This window comes from Amblyomma americanum, chromosome 3 (assembly GCF_052857255.1).
Source record: "Amblyomma americanum isolate KBUSLIRL-KWMA chromosome 3, ASM5285725v1, whole genome shotgun sequence".
NCBI classification, from domain to species: Eukaryota; Metazoa; Arthropoda; class Arachnida; order Ixodida; family Ixodidae; genus Amblyomma; species Amblyomma americanum.
In genome coordinates this window covers 63513215-63539313 of record NC_135499.1, presented here as the reverse complement: position 1 = coordinate 63539313, position 26099 = coordinate 63513215, and the positions used below count along the sequence as shown (strand labels likewise).

General features: G+C 45.1%; 2 protein-coding genes across 2 annotated transcripts; both read left to right on the top strand.

Annotated features, from left to right (window-relative positions):
* Window positions 1-6419: 6419 nt before the first annotated feature.
* Window positions 6420-10161, top strand: LOC144123011 (cuticle protein 10.9-like). Its single transcript, XM_077655939.1, has 3 exons — window positions 6420-6572; window positions 8383-8433; window positions 9381-10161. The coding sequence occupies exons 1-3, from the start codon at window positions 6516-6518 to the stop codon at window positions 9720-9722; spliced, it is 450 nt and encodes a 149-aa protein (XP_077512065.1). The 5' UTR covers window positions 6420-6515; the 3' UTR covers window positions 9723-10161.
* An 8256-nt stretch (window positions 10162-18417) lies between these two features.
* On the top strand, window positions 18418-20399 carry LOC144123010 (cuticle protein 10.9-like). The gene is made up of 3 exons (XM_077655938.1): window positions 18418-18429; window positions 18928-19065; window positions 20064-20399. The coding sequence occupies exons 1-3, from the start codon at window positions 18418-18420 to the stop codon at window positions 20397-20399; spliced, it is 486 nt and encodes a 161-aa protein (XP_077512064.1).
* Window positions 20400-26099: the final 5700 nt, after the last annotated feature.

The window sequence follows — 26099 nt, the reverse complement described above, 5'->3', positions numbered from 1 at the left end:
TGGCCTCTGATGTACGCGGCGAAGTTCGCAGTCGCACTCAACACTCGTAGCATCAACAGGTGGCCAATATAATATGCTTCGCGACAAAACTGCCACTGCCCACGCCTCTCTCCACAGTTCAGTCGACGGACGGCCATCTTGACCCGGCAGAAGCCAGACGTCACTGACGTCTCAGAAAAAGCAGCCAATAGCTGCAATCCGGTCACCGGCCGCCACATCGCCGGACGGGGCGGATCCGCTCGCCCGCTCGCCAAGCGGGCCAGGCGGAAGCCGCTTAAAAACGATCGTGCGATGGCCCTTAGGGCTGCATCAGACGCCGCTTTAAAGTAGGTGATTTACGATTTGAAAGCAGTGAGCTGTGGAGGAGGGGAGGGGTTCTGGCACCTGTCGGCGAAGATGTGCGTAAAGGTATGCCCACAGGCGGCACAGATATTGCACCCGGAAGGCTTGTAACGCTGCTTGCAATATACGGAACGCTTCTAATACTTGTTAGACATTACTAATAAAAATACTAGTACCATCCAAGTTTCAAATTTGTGATATAATTTCCCCCTTCCTTTTCTTCTCCCTGTCTTTTTATACCTGTTAGCCACAGCTTAAGTGCTTCAGGTTTCGATGCTAGTTGGCGCAGCTAGCAACATTTTTTCCTTCTCTTGTTATTTTATTAATAAATAGCCGCTAACAACAACAATTAGCGCAAAATATCTTGTACAGAATGCATTTTTAAAGGACTTTTTTATTACACCTGTGTGGCGCTGTGTTTCAGTCACACCAGGGATATGCAGGCTTTTGCAAGTGACTGGAAGCAATTCATTACAATTATTTCAAGATAATGGCTTCAGGGATAGTCAAATTATTAAGTCTTTTATATGTGCCCGCCACTTATTAAGAAGGGATGTTTCGTTTACTTGACCTATCAGATGTCTCCCTGGCCCTCAGTACTTCAGCCATGAGCGCAATGCGTAAATAGGTTTAGAATGTGTACAGCCGATATAGTTATGTACAGAATGCGTAAGCCGCCATCTTATTAAAGACGAACAAAAACAGCATGCACCAAACGTGCAATCGGGCACGGCACAGTTTATGTGCTTTTATTAATAACATGCCTTTAAATATAGCTGAAGCACTAAATTAAGGAGCGGTCAGTGCTGTACCCGTTGCTGCGAAAGTTCGGAATATAATTTCATTTGGCTTAATTAAGGCGCCTGCAAAATTTTCGCCAGAAGTTGAAAAACTTTTATCGCATGTTTAATAGCCAAAACTTGGCCTCGTTACGAGATGGATATATTTTTTTTTTAAACTGCGACATCCTGATCGTGATCTGTTCTTTTTCGCAACACTAGCATGTTTTGTTCTTGATCGGTGAACATTCAGCCCTTTGTCAATTGCGTTCCGCTATCTGCTTCTGTGAGCAGCTTTTCTGTTATATCTATTGACTAAAATATTCCCACGGACTCCCCGAATCCGTAAGCTGCACGGAAGTGGCCTGCCGAATTCTACGGAACAACCTTACACGAACACCCAAGGGGGATTCCGTATGTCGCCTTTGCCGTAAAGTATCTAAAACAAAACTAGCGCAGGCTGATGCATGGAGAATAAAAGCGATATTTAGCGGTATGTATATTTGGACGATGTAGTAAGATCAGCTACATAGCAAAGAAGTGTGACGAATGGTAAAAAAGGGTTCTATTGACAGGGCAGGCAGTCATGTCCTGTACAAAAGTTAACTTTTACTATTTATTTATTTATTAAAGTACCCTCAGGGCCCGAAGGCATTAAAGAGGGGAGTGGAAAGGACATACATTGGGTTAGATACAGTGCAGCAGAAAACAAAATAGAAGAAATGAAAACGCGGCAAAAAATTAACAAATCATAACACAAAATAAGGCAAGAGAAGGCAAAGGGGAAGAAACAATTCCCAAATAAAGAACATATCCGGCAGACAGCAATAAGACAACGAAAACGAACCCAAATAAGACTGACTAGAATCTACAAATAAAGATTACATAGGGGCCCCGCCGCGGTGGCTCAGTGGTTAGGGCGCTCGACTACTGATCCGGAGTTCCCGGGCTCGAACCCGACCGCGGCGGCTGCGTTTTTATGGAGGAAAAACGCTAAGGCGCCCGTGTGCTGTGCGATGTCAGTGCACGTTAAAGATCCCCAGGTGGTCGAAATTATTCCGGAGCCCTCCACTACGGACCTATTCGTTCCTATCTTCTTTCACTCCCTCCTTTATCCCTTCCCTTACGGCGCGGTTCAGGTGTCCAACGATATATGAGACAGATACTGCGCCATTTCCATTCCACCAAAAACCAATTATTAATTAATTAAGATTACATAGGGCAGTCTTAGTTAGAAATATCGACAATGTGCCTGGGAAGGTGGTTCCAACTGTCAGAAGTGTAGGGGACAAAAGAAGAAAAAGCATGTCTAGAACGGCATGACGGAACACATACTTTGAGAAGATGCTCAATGCGGCCTGAAACATATGTAGGGGTAGTTAGTAGCCGGCTCTTAAGCGCAGGATTGTAGTAATAGATCTTATGAAATAGGCATAAGCGCGAAATTTTTCTGCGGAATGAAAGAGGTGGCAATGATAAGGTAGTTTTCATAACAGTAACACCAGAGACACGCTGATAATTGGAAAGTATGAAACGTGACGCACGGTTTTGAGCAGATTCGATTTCAGTAGCTAATGATAACAGGTCAGGGTCCCAGACAGATGCTGCATACTCCAATTTAGGCCGAACAAGTGTTTTATAAAGGAGAAATTTTATTGAAGTAGAAGAAAGGGAGAAGTTTCTACGCAGTCCTTGGATAGCCGTTATCCTTTTAAAGCAAGGTTATGTAACTTATGTGGTGTTTGGCGCTCTGAAGCGGCGCATATGGGCGTTGAGGTAAGGCAGAGTGGAGGGCTCCGGATTAATTTGGGCCACCTGGGGTTATTTAACGTATACTGACATCGCGCTACACACACAGGTGTTTTTCATTTCGTCTCCATCGAAATGCGGCTGCCGGAGCCAGGATATTCCTCACGATCGTGCGACCAACAGCCGAAGCAACTCAGCTACCTAGCAGGGTCCATCAAAAAAGCACGTAGACGATGCATCCTGCCCGTACTCAACTAGGGGCCAAACACGCACAGACCAACAAAAGCAGCTGACCTCAGTGTGAGCACACCTCAACAAACGATGGAAGAGGAAAACAAAAGTGTAACGCACCGACTCTAAGACAACAGCTGAACATTCCAAACGTTAAAGAACAGGAAAACGTGCGATTTCATTCACAATCTACCATTGGACTGAGTTGGCAACTAGATAAATTTTCCTGAGCCATTATCATAATGAAGCATCTGGAAACTGAAAATTTACCCTATTAATCCTCGTACAGTCATCCACACACTTTTCTAGTGCGCTCGAATGGCGTTCTCTCTCATGCAGTTATACCAATCGCCGCTCCCTGGCAGGCCCGGTAGAATGTTTAATACATGAAGAGTTAATACACTATCCGTGGAAATGTGCATGCCGAGTAAGGTCTTGTTTCGAGCCCTAGGCCACGCGGAAATGACGCACGTGTGCTCCTTGGTGTGACGTTCCAGCGCTCTAGACAAGCGTGTGGACGTTTGTATGGGCGCGTTCAAGTAGAGTTTCTTTCTGCGCACTATCGAAATTTGGAAACCCCTTCCTGCCCCTATTTGTCCGCTGCCCAGGATAGAATTTTTAGATCCTTCGATTGGTGGCCAGCATGTTCGTATTTTGCTTCTGCTTACTTTAAAAGTATTTCATATGGTAGTGGTTGTTACACTTAGTGTGTGCTTGTGTGTGTGCGTGAGTGTGTGTGTGCGCGCGCGCGTGTGTGTGTGTGTGTGTGTGTGTGTGTGCGTGAGTGTGTGTGCGTGCGTGGGTGTGTGCGTGTGTGCGTGTTTATCTCCTCTTGCAATAGCTTTATACGAGGCTGCAGTATGTAAAAATAAATAAACATATAAACAAAGGAGATTTGATGTTTTTCTAGCTGCCATAAAGAAATATCTGTACTGGGTGGGGAGAGACATGTTATGTTACCTCAAAGATTGGTAATGTTTGTTTGTTTGTTTTTGTTTGTTTGTTGGTTTGTATTTAAAGGGAAAAGCCGTCGGCACGGGGCTTTCTTTCCCCATTGGTGACGATGAGTGCGGCCAGGCTTATCTGAAACGTTTGTAGCCCTGCGCAGCTACTTCTGGTCGTGATGATGATGACGACGTCTTCAGGCTTAATGTCACATACCCACAGTGGGGGATTGGCCAGGGTGCATTGCTGATATTCATGGTTCTCTCTGGGGCTTACGTCAAAACTTGTTCGTCAGTTTTTAATTGGACGGGGCTCAGAGCGGCGACATTTTTGTTCGACAATCGCCGAGCACGCCTGTTGCTGCCGGCCGCCGCCGCCGAGTTGTTCAATCCTTTATGGGCAGAAGTCAACCGCCTAAAGAGTTTATTTCAGTGTAATAGAGTTTCAGTGAGAGTCTGCTGGTGCCGACTCTCTTTGTACGGCACAGTGAGGCCCACGAGACAGGATGCAAAAGAGGTGGCTTTTGGCTTATTACGTATTTCGAGATAATAGCAGGCGAAAAAAAGCTCGTCGAAGGGTACTAAGAATGCCGGGAAGGGAGGAGGTGAGCGCCATTTACAGGTATAGAGTCGCGCGCTTGACGGAGGCCATGGGAAGATCACTATGAGGCGCCTTTTTTTTCACAGATTTCCGCTTCGGACAAAACAGAGAGAGAGGGAAAAAGACGGAAAGGCAGGGAGGTTAACTAGGCAGCGCCCTGTATGCTACCCTACACGTGGGAAAGGGAACGGAGGGAGAGATAGAAAAGAGAGAGAACAAGGGGATATGATCACTTTTCCACGTGTCCGTTGGCCGTTACTTTCAGTGTACACAGGACACAAACTGATTGTTCACAATCTTGCAATCAGTCCTAAGTCCTTCAAAAACTTTAAAACTGCCTTCAAAGCTGTCCTCTGCGATGATGGCTTACTCCAAGGACCCAGAACCTTGGCTTCAGTAAGGGGCCGAGGATCTAAACGGCGGAGTGTTGCAGCCAGGAGTGCACGCTCACGCTGAAACCGAGGGCGGTTACAAAGAAGGTGTTGTATAGTTTCGTCGCACCCACACATCTCACACGGAGCAGAGTCTGCCATTGCGATTAAGTGAGCGTAGGCATTTGTGAAGGCCACTCCCAGCCACAGGCGACACAAAAGCGTAGCATCGCAGCGGGAGAGGCTGGACGGAGGACTGAGCCGGAGTAAGGGGTCTAGGCGGTGCAGACGGCATGTGGAGTTGCTAGTAGAGGTCCATGACGCTAAAAGCTCTCTTTGGCCCAACAGTCGCAGATGTCTTGCTGCGTCGGCTCTTGTCAACGGTATCTGGACAATGTTGGCACTGCCGTGAGCCGTTCGAGCAGCAGCGTCTGCTGCGTCGTTTCCAACAATGCCAGAGTGTCCCGGTATCCACTGGAAGACGATGTCATGACCCTCTTCCTGCGTCTGGTGTTAGAGATGTCCTAATTCAGCTACGAGTTGATCGGGATCGCCATGGCGTAAAGAGGAATTAAGACACTGTAAGGCTGCTTTTGAGTCACAGAACACAGCCAATTTGTGGGGTGTTTGTGCACCGATGTACTGCACAGCCGCACGAAGAGCGGCCAATTCTGACCCGGTGGAGGTTGTGCGATGCGAAGTTTGCTGAATGTTACTGGTCTGTCTCGCAGGAATGACCACGGCGTAGGTCGGACAAAACAACATTGGTATTGCATACCATGGCCTACACACTAGCATTGTGCGAAGAGTCCCAGGTATGCACATTGTATCAACGTAACAATGGACAATTTACACAGTGAAGTTTATTCGCCACCTTCGATTCTGCGCCGCTTTGACTGTTTTGGTTCTCGACAGGAAGTGGAACTCTGCACGGTGCGAACAGTTTCGACTTCAGCGGCGCCGCTCTCAGCCCACAAACGCTCGAACGCGCTTTTTCTGACAGCCGCGTCATTCCGCCGCTAAAGGCGTCGCATAGCTCGGTGCCCTCGTCATGCGACCTCTCGCTACTCTCGGCGCAAACCCACATCCTTTTTTCTCAGTCCAAGTGTTGCTCTTCATTCCGGAGCACATCTCGGCATTGTGCGCGGCTTGGGCGTTCTCGCTTTCCGGACCGGAAGAATGCAAATTCAAAAGTAGAAAAAGCGGCAGTGCAGAGAAACAGGAGAGGGAGGAGTTCGAGAGGGCACGCGACGGGGCGGCCGAGAAAAACTAAGCAGGCGGGCAGCCAACGCTTTCGCTACTCTCGGAAAGGAGCGGGAAAGAATGGCAACGAGTCGAAAAGAAAGTAAAGCGTAACGCGCCGCTCGAAGTGGGACGGCGGACGCAAGAAGAAGCGCCCGGCGTATAAAAGCACCGGCCACAAAACCGCACCGACGCACACATCGCTCCGCATTGCACAGAGTTGAGAAGGGACAGGAAGCCGTACCGCGTTGCAGAGATGTCCACGGGAACTAAGTTCACCTACGCTGCCGCAGCTGCCGGAATACTCGCTAAGGTGAGCGCACTCCTAAAGGGGGGCGCCAGTAGGACACCGTCAGGGAAGGGATGCCTCGCGGGCTCTTTGGACTTCAGTGTATCACTCTGCCTTCACTCGCCTCGTCCTGAAATATTATTATATTTACCTGCCGTCAACGGTCCTTCTCTTGCTCAATAGATTTTGCAAGCGCCTTGTACGGCATTCAAGATTTTACAATGAGATCAGCATTTTACAAGCCCACGTTGATGTATTCCACCCTTCATTGAATACCACTAGTGAACTGTTATGCAGTCAGCGGTATTTCTCTTTGCCTAAAATGTTGCAAAAGCGGGTTCAAGAAAAAGGAAGTCATTTTCTTGTAAACCCTATCAGCTAAATTTTATTTTGTCGGCCATTCTTCCCCGAAAACTTCCAATATTACCTTTCATGTAAAATGATTGTAAATGTCTTCAATTTAGTGCTAATGCTTCCGCCATCTAAAATCCTCTTTATGTCCAGCTGCATGATTGAACAGGAATATTGAACTCAATGGCGATACCGAAACTCCCGAGTTTCTGTGCGATGTGTTCTTGATCATTACAGTTTGCTCGCCACATGTTTTCCGTGCTTTTTACAGCAACTCTGGTATTACCAATATCTGTAACTTTAACCAGGATACATGCAGCTCCATGTATGTATGCGGTTGCCTTCAATGTTTAATTCTTCATGAACAACGTCACTGCGTCTTTTCAGTGAAGCTTTTTTTTTTCATGATGGGCTCAAGAAACTGCGCATAGTTGCCCTTTACCACCTCAACAACCTATGGTAGCAGAATAGAAGAAGCCACAGTGCGCTGTTGGTTTGAAGCGTCCGCCTAATTTTAAAGCAGCGCGTTTCTATGCGATCGTGAGACGCGACAGCTGTACAGACTTGGCAAGTTCTGAGTGTACGACGAGGCTGTGCTCTCGATGCGCAAGAAGCCTGGTAGAAACTTCCGATAGTTTTGTCCAGTGTGAAGCATCTTCGTAATCATGCGCAGCATTGTGTAATACCGTCTTGACTGAACAGGCCACCTGAGTTGGCAGGCACAGTCTACCACTGGCAGAGAGTTAGGCCTTATTAACCATTACATAATTAATAGCAATTCCTTTAAAAGTTAGCTGAGGAGCCTGCACGGTAAATGGCACAGTACACTAATTTGTTTTTTTTTTGTTTTTTTTTTGCCAAATCCACTCAATGAAGCACACATGTGCAATATATGTTATCTCAGATGCATTTTGCAACATTAGAAGCAGGGCTTTGCTGCAATCTATGGAGGCATGGAATTTTTATTACTTCTGGAACTGTTAATGACCGACTACCAGCAGAGTTGTGGGTTTTACTCGGTAAATGTAGTTCGGACAAATTCCTGGTACAAAAATTCTGGACGCAGGCAAACGCTCACAAACTCAGAGGCCTCAGCCGGTAAATTTTTGGAATCTTCAAGATTGAATGTACTTTGTCGCGCTTTTTTTAAACCCAGCTTTTTTGGTCACCATCATTAAGTCGGGGCAACTGTGAAATGTTTTATGATACTGTTTTGAACGTACTTTTAAGGCTTTTAAGGCTTGTTCTACGCTCGCGCCGAGTAGTAAGACAGGCACAAGAAACGAATGGGGAGCGTTTTTGAGAATAAATAGGAGAAAACTGCAAGCGTCCGAGGTGGGATCTGGCGATGTATTGATTGATATGGCGCAATAATGAGGTGCTTGAGCAAATTGGGGTCATAAAAAACTTCCTTCCAATTAAAAAAATGCGCCAGTCCAGAATTTTTGGGAATGGCATGCTAAAAAGTGTTTCTTTATTTCAGTTCCTAGCTCTCTCTCTCATCGCCTGTGCCTGCGCCCAAGACCCCGTAGATGTAAGTGGCGACCTGGTTTTGCAACTTTAAATGTCCTCCCTCCGAGAGATTCACAAATTAACTATGGTCCTATTAAAGCTGATGTAATTAATAGGATGCCATATAAAAACTAGCTGCGGCTAACATGCTCAGAATTTTGAGCGTAATGATCTTGCTGTAGAAGCCTTGGTTTGCTAAGAAAGAACTAAACGTCTTCCGAGGAAGTGTGATATGTAGAGATGCGGCCAAAATAGTGCGGAGCATGCTGCGCAGCTTGAAATTTTCTAATGCGTTCTGTAGAGAGGATATGACGGTTTCTCGGGTTAATGCTCGAGTGTAACAGCCACATGTGCAAATGTATGTATGAAGTACTTCCTAATTTTCGTGAAGTAAGGCGGGACAAGAGATAAATCGCCGAAGCGTGCTCCGTAAAATGTACGTGGCTGTACGCGGGAAGATTCATGGATGTTCAGTTTGCATCCTGACAGGGAAGGTACGATGCTATGTGCGCCACAAGAATGAAAAAAATAAATGATGGTGGTATTTTGTATAATAAATTATGATATCTTATATAATAAATTAGAAGCACTGCATGAAGATTGGGCAGATGCGACGAGGTGCCTGGGTATGCAATTCTAAGCGTCCCAAGTTCAAAGCGTTCGATCTGAAAAGTTTCATGGAAGTAACGTTTCAAAGTTTGTTCAAAAGAAAGATCACATCCGGCATTTCGAAGATAGGTACCTCTGGCGTGATGTCGTTTTAAAGTTTCAACATTTAACTGTCCAAAGGGGTAGCGCTGATTGCGGAAGTGGAACTGTGATAGAGATTGCACTACCCTTTGCGCACGCTCGCGCGCTTCACTATTATTGGTCGTTGTGGCAGCAATTTCAAAACCTCCCTTCCGGAGTGGGGCTTCTGACCTGCTTCACGTAGCCACTGTGCTATTCTCTCCCACTCCTATTACCCAGCCTCCGCAGCCTTACAGCTTCGGCTTTGAGAACGTGGACGAATTTGGAACCCAGCTATTCCACAAGGAGCAGGGCGACGCCAGCAACGCAAAGAAGGGCTCGTACGGCTACAAGGACGCGCAGGGCCTCTTCCGGCGCGTCGAGTACGTGGCCGACCTCAATGGCTACCGCGCCACGGTGGACACCAACGAGCCCGGCACGGCGCCCGGACAGACGGGAGACGCCGTATACAACGCCAACCCGATCGTCGTGCCCTTGGCCAAATCGGCGTCCGCGCCCGTGCCGGCATTCGCGCCAAAGCCCATCGGTGCCGGAGGAATCCAATTACCGTGGTCTATCTGAGGCCTCCGTCAGGTCCGTTAGCAACAAATTTCCGAAACAAGAGCCAGTTAGGATTTCCCAAGCGTCGTCCCGCCGATGAAATTAGCGCCGAGGCTTCGTGTGCTGAGGAGAATGAATTATCGGGTTGAAGGCATTTTATTTGTGACTTTCTTAAAGCGTGCAGGATTTTTAGTCCACGTTTACTTGCATTTTCAAACTTCCTCTCTGCGCCCTGATTTTGGAGTTCAAATTCCATAAGACAGTTGCGCTCTTTTTCTGCTAAATGCTTCGCTGGTGATGTTCCCACTATGCCAACTTCAGACTTATTGCCTTTGCTTTGTTTGCTTCCGAGTTTTTCGTGAGATGGTCGCCGTGGTGTGCAAGCATTGACTGCTTTGTGTATGGTTGCATGTGCTGCGCAATTGTGTATACGTGTAATAAATCTGCTTTCCAAAACAGAGCTTGATATCATTTTTAATGCACAAGTGAGATACTGAATGCTTCGTTTTTGTGAACATTTCAAGTATTCAGGTGTCGTGTAATCATATAGAGCTTACACAGATAAACTCTCAATATATATTTTATTTCCTTTTGCCGAGAACACAATTTTCTCTTCTGCGCAGTGATCGATATTCAATGATCGATATTCACCATTCGTGCAACGAACCATACGTCCCCAGTACGATGTACTCTAGTCGGTCGCGCTCAAGCAATTTGGCTGCGTCGCCGAGCCAGACTTCGCGGGCGCGACTATCTGATAATTCAGCACATTCCCACGGAGGCCAAATGCAAAAAATTTTGGAAGCTTCGCAATCCTGTTTATTTTAGCTGGCTAGCCAAAGCTGCGGTCGATAACCAGGAAACACTGCCGTTCGCCGGTTCTGATATCGAAAGTTACGTTGAAAACCTGAGAGGGTATACAGTTCTCAAACAGCAATGAAGATTTCGCACCATATTTGTATACAGAAACCTCAAATCTCGGTGTAATCGGGATTCATAAAGAGTCATGGATCCATAAAGCTTTTCCGAATTCAATTAATGGGTCTATCCGTCTGAAATCTACACAAGGTCTTATAAGTGCACTATGGTACGCTAAAGAATAATTTACTATCCTGGGCTTACGTGTCCGGCAATGGAATCTCAGTGCTGCTGGAGCTTTGCAGCTGTACCCCTGCGCGAGGAAATTCGTGGGCTTAAGGAGTTCGTAATGTTTTGTGTCACAGAACACGGAACACATTCAAAAAGTTAATACCAGACGACCTTCTTTGGAGTCCTCGAATTGATCTGAGCCTCCAAATATGGCTAGATAGGACAAGGTAGGGTCTGTATTTGTTGAGAATTCTATATCCTCTCAGGTTTTCAACGTAACTTTCGATATCACAACCGGCGAACGGCAGTGTTTCGTGGTTATCGACCGCAGGTTTGGCTAGCCAGCTAAAATAAACGGCATTGCGAAGCTTTCAATATTTTTCGCATTTGGCCTCCGTAGAAATGTGCTGAATTATCTGATAATCTCCTTTGTATTTTTGCGCATGTGGACGTCCACTGCAGAAATTAAGCATAAATACTACCTTTGCAGTGCATATTGACATTAAGCAATAGACGGGATCACACAGTATACCGAATACATTTCTAAAACGATACACTGAATGGATTTCAAAATACTTAATGAGTATTTACAAGAAGTGACTGCAAACTGCAGAACTACCGGAAATATGAAAAATAGATATAGTAATTCTGACACAGAAATCGGGAGACCCTGCTAATGCTTCCAATCATTGCCGTTATTCGTTTACTTGCACGGGCTTTAAAATAATAAGAAAACTTACTTTGACCAGTCCGAAATTTACTGCTGACCACAAATTAACTATTCCGAAACAATATGGTTTGAGAAAGGGCTGGTCAAAGACAACGCAGTTGCTAGAAAGAGTGTATGACCTAGCCATGAGAATAGATAAAGAGGGGGGGGGGGGGGGGGGGAAGACATGATATTCCTCGAATTCTGAAAAGCAAAGTTAGCTCACTTTGTTTTTAACATGACAATCGCTTTTTATATGAAAGGTTACTTAACTGGTCGAAGTGAGTACGTCTATTCTTCACACAGTCAGTAACATTTGAGGGAAATGATATTGACACGTGTCATTTATCTTTATCGGGCGACCACGTTTTGCCGCCTAACAAGTGTTATCGCACAGCGCGGGACGCGCCTGCATCTATCCGAAGTTTCTGGCAAGTCATCGATGCTTCTGTTCGCTGTCTGTTGTAGACGAACCTTATGTTATCTGATTTCATCGCCTGACGCGAATGGTGTAGAACTTTGTGGAAGGCACGCGGGTCCCAACGATTAGTCTGGAACATTCGACGACTTCTATATAACAGCCGACGCGCTTGACCCGCGGATCAGATTTTCGACGATCGCCGACCGTGCTCGCCGCTACCGTTGTGCTGTAAGTGTAGCCTCTTTTGTGGGCACAGGTTCGCCCAATAAAAGTTAGTTTTGTCTTTCACAGTATTGCTACTGTGTTCTTCAACGTCACCACCACGTGACAATATCTGGGGTGCCGCCGGGCACAGTGCTGCCCCCAGTTCTTTTCTTCCTTTTTAGTAATGATATCAGCAAGAATATCGACGTACCAATAAGCGTCCTAGCGGACAACTGAGTTTTCTTAAAAGAAATAAATAGCCATGCTGACCAAATAGGAATGCACAGTTCGCTGCAGTACGCATCAGAATGGTGTGACAACTGGCAGATGCCCCTGAAGCTAGAAAAAACTGCTTGCATGATTGTGCCTAGAAGGAAACATCTAATAAATTTCACTCATCAGATATCACAGAGGACACTGAATAAGGTAGAGCAGTTTAGATACCTTGCTGAGGTTACTTTCTGGCGTTTACAATGGAACAAGCACGGAAAAACATTACCACAAAGGGGCAATCAGCTCTTAACTTGATAAGACGGTCCCTTCAACTTTATTCCCAGCATAAAGAACTTCTGGCATACACTGCACTTTTCCGTTCTTTGACTGAATGCGAATAATTAACTGGTGGCTGCCCGACACAAACAGTACATAGATAGATTAGAGACTGCCAAACGTAAGGCTGTAAGATTTATCATTCATGAATACATTCGTCTTGAATCACCCTCACTGCTTCTGCAAAAAGACTGTCTCCCCTCAATCCACATACGAGCCAAATTTCTGTGGCTTAAGTTTTTTTTCCTGTTGCTGAATGACAGGGCAAAACTTGATAAGTATACATATATGCCTCAGTCCACCCGCATCAAAGGAACGAAACATGGAACACTTCAACACTTATGGCGCACTTCGCAAGACACTTTGAAAATTCTCACCAACATTGTAACCATGGTCGATTAAGCGCGATTCTTTGTAATAATGTGCAAAAAATGCTTCCCTGCTGCTTTATTTTCATGTCAAGCCAGTCCTGTTGCGACCTGGAAGTGAGGCGAACTGTATGTAATAAATAAATGAAAAAATTAACAAAAACAAATAAAAACAAATAAGTCAGCACATGCTGAAGCGACTGTCTCGAAGCTGCCTTTCCACGTGATGAGCAGTACATGCCCTTTTGAATTACCGGCGACAGAAACACCGGGCGACAGGAGATTTTGTCCACGATTCTCCGCTCTCCGAAAGAACAAAATTACTTTTAGACATGCAAAGGGTTTGATCGGTGCGAATACAAAATAAAGCAAACCACGCCGTTATTTGTTGTACTTGCGGCGCGTTGTGCACAACCGTGAAACGCGCGTATAGCCGGAGCCTAGAAAACAAACGTATGCCCAATTCTTTACATCTTTTATCGTCTGCAGCTCTTTCGCCGAAAGAAAGAACCCGCAACAAGTCGTTCCTCAGCGTCAGAAGAAAAATGAAATAAGAGCACTCAGGGGCCTGCTGCCGTAGAACCTCGTGACATCCTTGTTTTTTCATCATTTCAAAACGCAACTTGCGCTGTGTACAAGATATATCTCTACCAATCTGTCTAGCTGTGATTTTAATTGCAGCCTGCATGGCTTAAGTGGCGAAAAGTTCCTCTCGATGCTTGAAAAAAAAAAATCGCACTCACTTTCGCCATCCTAAACATCGCGCCGCAAAAGGCTAATTTCTAAATGTACTTCAACGAATAAAGAAGCCAATATACGGGTACAGACCAGGAAACTAATGGGCATCATTGTATAAGGCGCCACACAATGCTCTCCACGGATCCTGCGGAAATAAAATGGCAGCTGTGATGCCGAATTACTTGAAGTGGACAGCGCTGCGCGTTTTTTCGTCTTGTTTTTCTGGTACTTGGGAGGGGCTGTGTTTTCTGCTGTTAACAGCTGCATTAACTCCCAGAATATCTGCCTTGACAAACTTGGATCACTGTTATCGCACTGTACAATGAAGGCAGGGCATGCACGCACTGTGAAGTGCTGCAGAGGAGATTGCTAGTGCACGCAACGAAGAAGTTGTACCAGCTGGGAAGTAAAATTTCGACTTGAGAAACAGTTTACCAGCAAAAATGAATGGTTTTGTGACCCGCAAAAATTAGCGCAAACAGAGTCTTTTTTTTAATGCAAAAACACCGTCGAAAAACTCCGGATGATGGAAAGGAAAATTTTTGCAGAACCCGATTTTCGCCCGAATTTCAGCTAAAAAATATTGCTCCATTTTTATCCCCGGAATTCTTAAAACTCCTAGAACTTCGGTGTAATTCACCGTGTTACCACTCTCAGCTCTAAACGAATTTAAGTTTACCGCACAAATATGTCGAGGGTAGGGCTTGTGATGGCTGCATATCCGAGTGCTTCGATGTGCGACGTTATCACCGGCATGCAAGCAACCTAACAATTCTCTTCGTAAGTTTCTTGCGCCAACTTTATACCTTAGCTATTATTCATTTTACACGCCCTCCATTTTACATATGGTTGATAGTAATGGTGGAGGTGGCACGTTGAGTTTTGGAAGGCCTTTCTTCACCGGCTTCATATATAAAAGAGCAGTTCAAGACAGAGGCGCCGGTCTCCTTGCACTCTCCATTTTGAATCTTTTGTTGGTGAAATATTATATTTTCAAATTAGGAATAGTTTCAAAGTAGAGTGTAAATGACACGCTTCCATAGCTAAAGCTCAACACCTTGAATTCAAGGTGCCACGCGGTAGAAACTGCCCGAAACGAACCATAAGATTTTTGCAGAGCGGTAATGGTGTTCAGCAGTCATGATATTTTGCAAGAGCTCTCCTCTCGTTTTGACCTGAATGGCTGAGGTAGAGGTAACGTGTTTTCCTCTTGACTCTGCATATTTCTGCCGTGTATGTTTTGTTAATTGATGGAACCTTTGTGTCGTTTTCCTTTCTTCTAGTTCACGGTAGCGAAGCGGAAGGTAATTCAGTACAATTCGGGAAGTTTCAGAGTCTATTCCCGTGATTTTTTGTTAAAAAAGCGCAGTCAAGCTAACAAAAAAAAACGTTTCATTGCATCAGCGATGGAACCTGCTTGCTTACAGTGACCGGCGTGCCCCTTGTACACCTCCGCTGAAATTGAAATCTCGGACCTATTTGTTCCTCTCTTCTTTCGCTCCCTCCTTTATCCCTTCCCTTACGGCGCGGTTCAGGTGTCCAACGATATATGAGACAGATACTGCGCCATTTCCTTTCCACCAAAAAACAATTATTATTATTATTATTGTTATTATTATCATGATGGAAGACTTTTGCTCTTGTCTGTGATCCCTAACGCAGTTCGCCTAAGATGTATCGAAGTAAAAATTGAGCTCAGTCCAATAATTCGGCGCATATCATGGTCATATTGTCCAACGGAAAATTCCATTAAAGGGGCAAATCAGGAGTGCTCTTCTGAAAGCAGTCTTCGCAACTTTGGGAGAATATAGCATTGCTGCGGGTGGTAAGAAGGCAATGTCATACTATTAGGAACAGGAACCAGTTTATTTGGCGTAAAAACACACAGACCTGCAGTTAAATCAAGAAAATAAGCACTCATTAGTCTTCAGCAACCTTGTGCAGCCCCAATATTGCGTTTACAAGTCACACAATGTAGAAAAAACTGATACTAATACAAATACTTCTTGCCTAGTGGTAAATCAGAGCACTTGCGAGGAAAAGCCGTAGTTAAAGTCATGCCAACTTAACTCCTCATCTTCAGTTGGTTGTGTTGGTAGTTGGTGTGTCTTGCCTTCATTCGGGCTGCAATGCTTCCTTTTGTGCCTACTTTCTCGCCGAAAGACTTGTCAGAAGGTAATACCTGTTCGAAATATACAGAGCTCTTTTTATTTTCATATGGTTTCCTTCTGTAGCAGAGAGAAAGCTTCCCCAGTTAATCTTCTTGCCTATGAGCAATAAAAAGTTTGTAATCCTTAATCATGTCTTGTGTTCACAAGGAAGAAATAGTTAACGAGAAAAATATTGTTTTCTACCTCTTTACAGTTTTACAAGGAAAATAATTTTTTTTGTGAAAAAAAAAGAGATGGCCCAAAATTTAGAAAGCGAAGTATAATGCTCGCTCTAAGTTAATCGTGCTTTTATGACAGCCGTTCGCGTTGGGCAAAAAAAAAAAACGCGGATCTCTTGGTCAAGATCGAATTGAGGTTGTCAGAATTGGATTTACTACCCTCAACAAGTAATCCTGGCGTCCTCACTTGCTTCCCGTGCAGACAAACTAGCGAAGCGCAATGCACAATTATTTGCTGCCGATTCCGTAGTACTCTCGCTACAATAAGCGCTACCGAAAGCTAGTATTGACATTGGATAAAAATAGTTCAGAACAAAGTCCGGGTACTTGCTTAAACAGGGTCCGGTACTTTCACGGATAAAAATGAAAATAACGTTTCACAAGTACGGCATCAAAGCAATATCTATGACAGCACTTTTCCTACACTGTAAGTAATGAAAGAGTGGAAGCGGAATAACTCCTGAGAATATGCCAGTGGAATCTCCAGGAAGTCCTGGAAGCATCTTGGGAAATCTTAATCTAAGAAGCACATTTCTTCAGGTTCTCATTTTTATGATCAGGACCTCACGCAGTAGAATCTGTATAGGCAAGATATACTATTTTTAGACTACTGCATAGCTCTAGCCACAAATATCGCAACGGTGGTCGTCGTTATCGTAATTGTCATCACCGAAGTACCAGTCTCGCACAGTGCCGTGGGAACACCAAAAGTTCTTGAGCAGCTGCTTCTCTACGGCTGACGGCTTCATCTGGCTGGAGGTCTTAAAACTGGTAAAATCCGGGCAGATGCCACTCGGAACGCCCTTCGAGCACGGGCAGCTCATTGGAATAGCCGCCAGAGGACCAAAGGCGAGAGAAGGACATCCGAGGCAATGCAGATCTGACTGCATCTCCTGCAGCGCTACGCACATTTCGTGGAAAGCTTCCTCGAGCTTGCTCACTGCGCATACAGCCGCGTGAGCCTTCCTCTTCCAGTAGTCGCGTTCCATTACGACCTCTTCAAGATCCCACTCTATTTTGGTGGCGTAGGTGTCTTCCCTCCTGACGCGGCTGTTTCGATCGCTGAGTGCACATCTGGCAGATGCTCCGATCGCCAATGGTCGTTGCTGCATCTGCGCCGCTATCCGCTTCTTGTACCGGCTGGGAGTGTGGTCCTTGGGGGTCGTATGGAATGCGGTTGCTCGCACATATTCAGATGCGTGTTTTGTCGCAGAAGCGCTCACCTTCAAGGACCTTCGTCGACCTTTGACCCCAATAAGCCGATTTAGGACGTTCTGAACGAGTGGGAGTCTAGGAGTGCGTTTGAAAGGAGCTTGTTTCTTTCCAGGCGTCTCTTGTTGGCACGCACAATCCGTTGTACGTGGGCCCGATGAACACCAGCGGTAGTGAACACTTCCTTTGCCTGCAGAGTCTTCTTTATCGAGATGTAATGGTAAGTTTGGAGAGGAAACGGAGAACGATGCCCTCTTCCACAGCATAGCACAGCGTCGGTCTCTTGCATAAAAACACTGGCGTCAGAAGCGCACTTGTTACAGTGAACACCACACGAGCCTCGACAACTTGCGTCCAAAACTTCCCAATACTGCCGGTCAGCGGCGAGACGGTACGCGCACTACACACTCGCGGCTCTGTTGGACTAGGCAGGTAAGGCTCGGCTGTTTGACGCTCGCGCAGCATCGGCCCACATCGCAGCTCCAGCGTTTTAGAGCGAAACTAGGACTGCAAGTTGGTTGAAAAGCTAGGGTTCGGCCAATCCCGTTAGCGCCGTTGTCTCCTCGTGTCTCGACTTGAGCTGTCTAGTTTCACGCGCAGTAAACACCGTAACCGCCGCTGGCGCGTTTTCATTGGGCGGCCCTTTCGTGGAAAAACACCGAAACTCGTGCAACGCACTTCCGAGGCAACGCTCACGCGTACAAAAGGAATTAGCAAAGCGTGCGGGCACAAAACGTGAAATGCCAAAGCAAAAACAAAAAAATAAGGGCAAGACAATGCCCCGAGTACACAACGCGCTGTTGTCAGCGGTCGCAAAAAAATAAAACCAGTCTGGTGGCTTCCTAGTCCCGCCACGACACCAGAAAACGGAAAGAGGATGTGCTGCGGAAGGCCCTTTCTTACGCGTTATAAAATTCGCGACATGCCGGCAAAGAAGTCACATTGCTCTAACACTGCTTGTCTCAGCCTAAGCACAAGCAAAGTGTCCTAGACCATACATAGAATATTTTGTGGTAGGTTTAGTGCTATCAAAAACAATGATTGCCAAGGTTGGTACCTAAGCTTTATTTCATCAAACGTCCTCTATACCTAATTTGCTCACAAGTATAGCTTTGTGTAAAGTTGTGTATTTAGTCCAGGGTTTAATCTAATGAAGTCCCTATTAGCTACAGATGGTTTCACTTCGTCCTTCAATGTGTCAGATTTTTGTGCTGGTGTGTCCGCTTCAAATGCTATCAATATTCGAATTTAACGATTTCTGTGTTCCCGCATGCCTAATGTTTTTTTTTTCAGAGAAAGAAAGTAGACTTCAGGCTAACAGCGTATATCAATTGGCGAGTGTCGCACTTATAGCGATCGAACTGTGGCGAACTGAAGCAATCACCTTCTCTAAAAAGAAACGCAGCGGAAAATATCCATTTGCAGTACTGACGCAAATTGTTTACCAATTTCGGACTTCATCACACCAGTGGCCGCTTTCGAGTGGGATGTTGTGTGTTGCATCAAGGTGTGGGAGCGGGATCGCTCACCGTTTTTCAATGATTCAGGTCCTGGTCGCTTCCCTTTTCTCTCTCGCTTTCGCTGAGGGCCCGTACGGTCCTCAGGGCAACTTCTACGCCGGCTACAGAGGTCCGCTCATCGCCGCAGCCGCTACACCGGGCGTCTCCACGGCTGAGCCATTTTACGTACGTTGAGTCTGGATACCGAGCAATTGGTTTACAGCCTAGGAGTGAGTTTATTTAAGCGCTGAAACATGCGCTTGGAATGTACATTATTTTCCCTTCACTTCTGTTTCTCCCTATTTGAACCGCGCACCGATCTTCACTGTTATTTCCGGGGAATTTTCGGCTAGTTCAACAGCTGTGAATTCAAACTCCGTTGTGTTAAATGACGGCGTTTAGCGCATACTCTGTTCGGTACTATAGATAATTGCACCAGTCAAGCCTCTTCGGTTCGTTTTACGTTTTTTTCCTTATTATTATACGAATAATGAAGTTTTTCGAAGCAAATAAATCACAAGTATCTTTATAACTAAATGACTTATAATTCACAACTTGATCAGATATCGTCTGCTCACTGGAAGCTCCAAGTGAAGCGGAGATCTGTCTCGGGCTAATTGGTTAAGATACCTCCTCTCGTGCTTAGACAAGGAATGACAATAATATCCCCGTCTATTGAACACTCGGAGTAGGCAATCAGATGTTTCCATACGGTGAGCCCTGCCGAGGAAGTCAGAACGCCTTCGATGGTAGGCAGATGAGTCAGTACCTTCTTTACCTGTACCCAAAAATTCTGGACAATACAATTTTGAACGGCAAATAGTTTATGAACGCTTTTTTTCATGTATTGTAATATTTCACTATAATAATCAAAATCCCGCAGATCTTTTGTCAAAAGGCTTGCGTTCTTTTGCTATCAACTTTTTTGCGATCGTCAAAAGCGTTCCCTGTTGGTTTTCTATGGCAGGCTTGACTGCTCTGTTCGAGCGATGAAAAAACTTGAAAAGGCTTTACTACGCATCGTAAAAATGGACCATCACTTTTAGTACTTCCATAAAAGTGCCTTACAATTTTTCAGTATTGAAAATTGTTGTCCAAGAAGGTTGGACGTGGGGAATAGCAACACGTAAAGCAAGCCATTAGTTGTTTGCCGGCAATTTTAATTCCTCAAACGTCACCTGCAGCCGCCGCAGCCATACAGCTTCGGCTACGACAATGTGGACGAGTACGGAACGCAGTCCTACCACAAGGAACAGGGAGACTCGAATAACGTGAAGACCGGGTCGTACGGCTACCGGGACGCCTACGGCATCTACCGGCGGGTCACTTACGTGGCTGACGCCAATGGCTTCCGGGCCACTGTCGACACCAACGAGCCAGGCACCGCACCCGGTTACAGCGCCGACGCCACCTTCAACGCCAGACCAGTCCGCGCTCCCGTTGTGGCCAAGTCAGCGTCGTCACCTGTGCCTGCCTACCTTTCCCCGGCCGCTTACGGTCAAGGACCGTGGTCGGGCTGAGCGTTGATTTGGAGGTGTGTGAAAAGAAGAGAGTCAAAACGGGCATTCGTACATTGCAAAAATAAACATCGCCTAGTAACGCCCACATCTCAATTTCTTGTTGTGTTTCTTCAAACTGGTGGTTAACGACAGGCTTAGGTTTCTTTAAAACATCTGCTGCCAAGATGATACTTTGATGCTGAACGTTTAACAGCAAAATAGTAAAGGCAGATTGCACAATGCGCCTGATATAGAGACGGCAGTACACTGAGGAAGGAGTATTCTAGAAGAAAGGTCAGAATAGACATACAACCGCGGTTTTCACCCTGTCACAGGGGTCAGCGATAATGAATGTTGTAGCCCACCTCTCGCCTGTCTTGCATGGTAAGTGCTCCCCTTCTTAGCGTAACTGGAGGTATACCGTCGGAAGTGGAAAAACCTGTAATGTGCTAATTTACTTAGCAACTTGCCGCCGTGGTGGTTCATTGCTTATAGCGCTCGGCGTATGGTTATAGCGGAGGCGTAATTCTAAAGGCCCGTGTACAGTGCGATGTCAGTGTACGTTAAACATCCTCAGGTGGTCGAAATTTTCAGAGACCTTCACTACGGCGTCTTTCATCGCCTGAGTCGCTTTGGGACGTTAAACCCACATAAACCCATTAATTTACCAACGTGTGCTCCTTGACTCAAGCCCATCAGGGGAATATTCGTTCATCATACAGTATGCCCAAGAGACGCCGTTTTTCCTAGAGAAAGTGACTCCCTCAACTATCAGTCTAAAGCAACCATTTTTTCTGCCGTCCTCTGGGAGAAAATTGCGGTGATAGCTGTCCCGGCACCGGCTATTAATCATTAAAGGCGCCTGCTACCTCAAGTGGGTTAGGCGCCATCGCAGAACACGATATCCACACTATCGAAAGCCCATTTGCTGTTATTCCAGTTATTCTAGATAACTTTAATAGTGTCCAAGAGCTAGACATAAATTTTGATGTTACGGCTATTCGGAAGAAAATCACCTGTAGTAGCTAGAAGTCAGTACATCGAGATAACTACGCAGGACACCCTTTGTGAAGCGCGAGTTTATAAGTAAACTTATATTAGTGGTAGCCAGATACACTTGCTACACCACAATACGGCATTGCTTGGCTACGTGGCGCACCGCATTGCCGTGCGTTGCTGCAGCTGCCTATTCGTGCACAGGGGAAAAATAGCCCTGCCGTTTACCTCGAAAGTCGTACCACCAAGCAAACTTCGTGGCAGCCGCAGTTGCGCACTCTTGAAAGGACGTAAAACTTTATGGACGAGCAGGAACTTGCCCATTCCTGGGGCAAGTACAAGAATAACAGGACTGGACCATCTGTATTTCTCAAATTTTCTGCAGAGCCTGTGTAAACAGTAACAAAGGGAAGTGTCGTATCGAAGGAGGTTACTGGATATGCTCCGAACATTAAAGCACTCGCCAAAACACGCTCGTCGATGCCCGCGAGTACGCAGGGCTATTCCGCTGCTGATGCTGCATTTGAAACGGCCCTAAGGAAAAGAGAGGCTACGTTGGTGTCGGTGTCTGCAGGCCTCGTCCTGCGGTAGCATGAAGAGGCCAATGAGCGCGAGTTGAATAATCACCGCAGCTGGGGCTATACTAAAAAGAAACTTTTTCGCAGTAAACAGGGTGCTCTAAAAATTTCAGTATGTTTCATTATTAAGCGGCGGTGTTTTCCGGGAATCGAAATACTTTAAAATTCCACATCCTAATAAAAAAAAATGACAGCCCAAATGATTAAGCTTCTCCAGAAACGCTCATCATCAGCCTGACTACGCTGACTGCAGGGCAAAGGCCTTTGCCATTTCTGTCCTTTGCCAGCTGCGCCCGCCCTGTGCCTGCAAACCTCCTAATCTCATCAGCCAACCTAACCTTCTGCCGCCTCCTGCTACGCCTACTTTCTCTTTGAATCCACTCCGTTACCCTTAAGGAGCAGCGGCTATCTTGGCTTTGCATTACATGCTTTTGCCCAAGCCCGTTTCTTCCTCTAGATTTCGACTAGGATGTCATTAACGCGCGTTTGTTTCCTCACCCACTCTGCCCGCTTACGGTATGCACCCAAGTCTACCTTCCTTGGAGACGGAGTAGGCAAGATTGTCGTAAAAAAAACCGATGGGGTGCGCTTTGAACACATTATTGGAGGCAACTGTAGATATATTGTAAGCTACCCTATAGAAAACATTGTTGGGTGCGAATGGTCTAATCTTCGCATACATAGTAATATATTTTTAATGTTTGTCCGGCGCTCGCACCGGGTAGTCAAGACTGATAGAAAAAGCCAATAAGGCGCGTTTTTTAAACATAAATGAAAGACAATTATAAGCGTCCCGAGAAGGCATTTGGAAATATAATTTATTTTTATTATGCATTTTTAAGCTATGCAAAAAATGCCACATGAACAACGCAGTTCGAAAAATGCGCTAGTCCAGAATTTCTGAGTGTGCAAGTATTTGATAACAAATCCTATCGTGTGAATTCATGTTTATAGCAGGTAAGAGCTTATCCTTGTCTCACCTGGGATTGTTCGTTTGACATAAATTATTTTCGCCACCTGCTAGAAAAGCTTAATAGCCTCGCAGGCTATCCATTGCTTCCACGCCTCTCTAGGCAGGACATTGAAGGGACCCCCGCATTTCATTCAAGCCCAGAGCTGACGCAGGAGAACTCGAAATTAAAAAGCTAACACAGAAAAACCTGCAAAGGCACAGGCCGTTCTGATTTTACATCTCGTGTAACAAGAGATGCGTGGCTCGAGAAAAAATTTGAACTGAAGAATCGCAGAAAAAGATTTATTTCGATGAAATCCTCAATGCACAAAACAAAGAGCTTTTTTGGCATGTGAAGACATGAGTGAATTAAAAAGAATATAAGTTTGCTCGGCAAAGAAATCGTAAATTGTTCGTACGCTGTAGTCCACGATCTCGAGTTATCAGTGTTATTACAATATATGATCTCGGTAAATTAAGGTTGAAACAGTTGGCAGTCTGATTTATTTGCTTATTTATTCCTTAAAATGACTGTTCTTTGAAGGATTCAAGTACTACGGTAAGCATTCTTTTAAAAGAGAGCATAGCCTTGCGATCCGGATCATGAGTGGGAAATAACTAGAAGGATAAGAATGGGGTGGAGTGCATATGGCAGGTTCTCTAAGTCTATAAATGGCAGTTTACCAATTTCCCTCAAGAGAAAAGTGTAAAACAGCTGCATCTTACCGGTACTCACCTACGGGACAGAAACGTGAATGCTAACGAAAAGAGTTCAGCTTAAGTTAAGGACAACGCAGCGAGCCATGGAAAGAAAAATGATAGGTGTAACGTTAAGATACCGGAAGCGGGAAAAGTGGGTGAGGGAAAAAACGCGGATTAATGACACCCTAGTCGAAATCAAGAGGAAGAAATGGGCTGGGGCAGGGCATGCAATGCGAAGGCAAGGTAACCGCTGGTCCTTAAGAGTAACGGATTGGATTCCAAGAGAAAGTAATCGCAGCAGTGGGCGGCAGAAGGTTCGGTGGGCAGGTAAGATTAAGAAGTTTGCAGGCAAAGGGTGGATGCAGCTGGCAAAGGATAAAGTTAATTGGAGAGACATGGGAGAGGCATTTGTCCTGCAGTAGGCGTAGTCAGGCTGATGAGGATAATGATGTTGATGATGATGACGACGACGATGATGATGATGATGATAGCCTTGCGTCACAACAACCAGTTGCCCTTGTTCATTTTGAAGGCACAAAGTTAAAGAAGTATGCATAACACCGTTTTTATGCTGCTAGACGAATTAAACCACGAATTTCACAATTACCTATCTCTGAAACGTTTGTAGATGACTACGATGCACTGCACTTCCTAGGGTACTTGTGCTTCTTACGGCCCAGGAAAAAAAAGGAAGGGGAGGTGTAGGGAGGCGACTTATGCTAGGATGTCATTCCTGATTTCACTGCTATACATTAAAACTAAAAATCTTACATGAGCGATTGTGCCAGCATTATGTTCGTATTTATTTACATGCCACCTACGGTTGTTAGATGCATGTTGCTAGATTTCAAGGAACGCATGCTATGTTATTGTTCTCTGATTGACAAACCTCTCGTTGTCGCGGGTGAATTTAATAATATTCTGCATTCTTTAGAACAGACCACGCAAGCGTTTTTTGAAGTATTCTTCTCCTCTGGCTACGAAAATGTCATCAATGCTCCTACTAGGGCGACAAAAGCATCTGAAAGCCTGCTTGGCCTATTCTTGACGACGTAAAGTTTGGTTTGGAATCAGGCCTCTTGATATTAAAATAAAGTGATGATTTCCCGATTTTCTCGTTTTTTACACCGAAAACAAAAATACGGCTACAATTTTAGCGTGAGACGATTACACCATAAAGTGATAAATTAGAACACGATCACTGATTCTGAAGCATTAGTAAGCAAAACGGACTGCCCCGAGATATACAAATTGCCGGATTCTTTTAAGACGCTCAACATTTTTGCTGCCGTACTCGAATAACTTTACTGCAAAGAATTCTTCAAGAGAGACTAAACGAAGCATGAAATTTTGGAAGCCATGGGTTTACAACATACTTTTAAAACGAGTCAAAAAACGAGATATGCTTTGCACTGCTTTTGTAAAGACAAGGCAACCCGAGTACTTAGCGAAGGATAAAAGATAAAGCACAAGTTCTGTCGTGATATGAAGTTTGCACGCGAAACTTACTATTAGAATAATTTCGCTCAAATTCTTAATGATCCTAACAAGTTCGGCAAAAATTAAATGAACTGCTCCCGCACAATACACAAAGCTATGTTTATGAGGTGATTGATAAAAGGGTAATTGTACACAGGAGCTTAAGTAACAGGTATGTTTCATCAGCATTTCTTTCGCAGACGTGCACATTAGTAAACCTTAGTCATACATATGCAATCTGATGCTGTCTGCTGGTGTTTTTCCCGGTGATTTATATATTGATTGAAGGGTCATTAGCAAATACAGGCCAAATTAAGCGCTGCCAATTTTTCATAATTATTTGAGTAGGTGACTAAAGTACGTAGTAACAGAAAATCAATAAGGTTTTCGAAAACACCTAGCCACGGAAACGGTACTTCTACACACAAAGAAAAAATAGTATTTAACTCTGAGAACAAGCTTCATACAGTTGGAATATATCTCGATCTAAGAAAAGCATTTGACAAAATGTAAATGTGTATGGCATTAGAGGCGCTGATGTAGCCAAGTAAAAAGCTATTTAAAAAACCGGCTACAGTACACAGACATTCGACATTCGAGATCCGTACTAGGAGCAATCAATTTCGCTGTTCCTCAAGGATCCATTATCGGTCCGCTTCTTTTTCTTTGGTACATAAATGACATTAGAAACCTGCCTCTAACACCGGACATGGTTTTATATGCTGATGACCCTGACGCGTTATTTCTGATGCAAACTTAGGCCCTCTTCAGAGGAAAACGAATGCTTGGCTCTCTTACCTTCCTGATTAACTCAGAGTAAATAAATTAGAATTAAACACACACATAAAAAATGCATTTTTCTCCGTCTCGTATAAGGGCATTCATGAAAGTATAATGTTAAACTAGCGTGATGATTTCATCTCATGTTTCTTGGCGTTTTGTTTCAAGAAAATTCAAACTGGTCCAGTCATCGATAGCACGAAAACTAGCATTGCGAGATCCATTGACGTTATT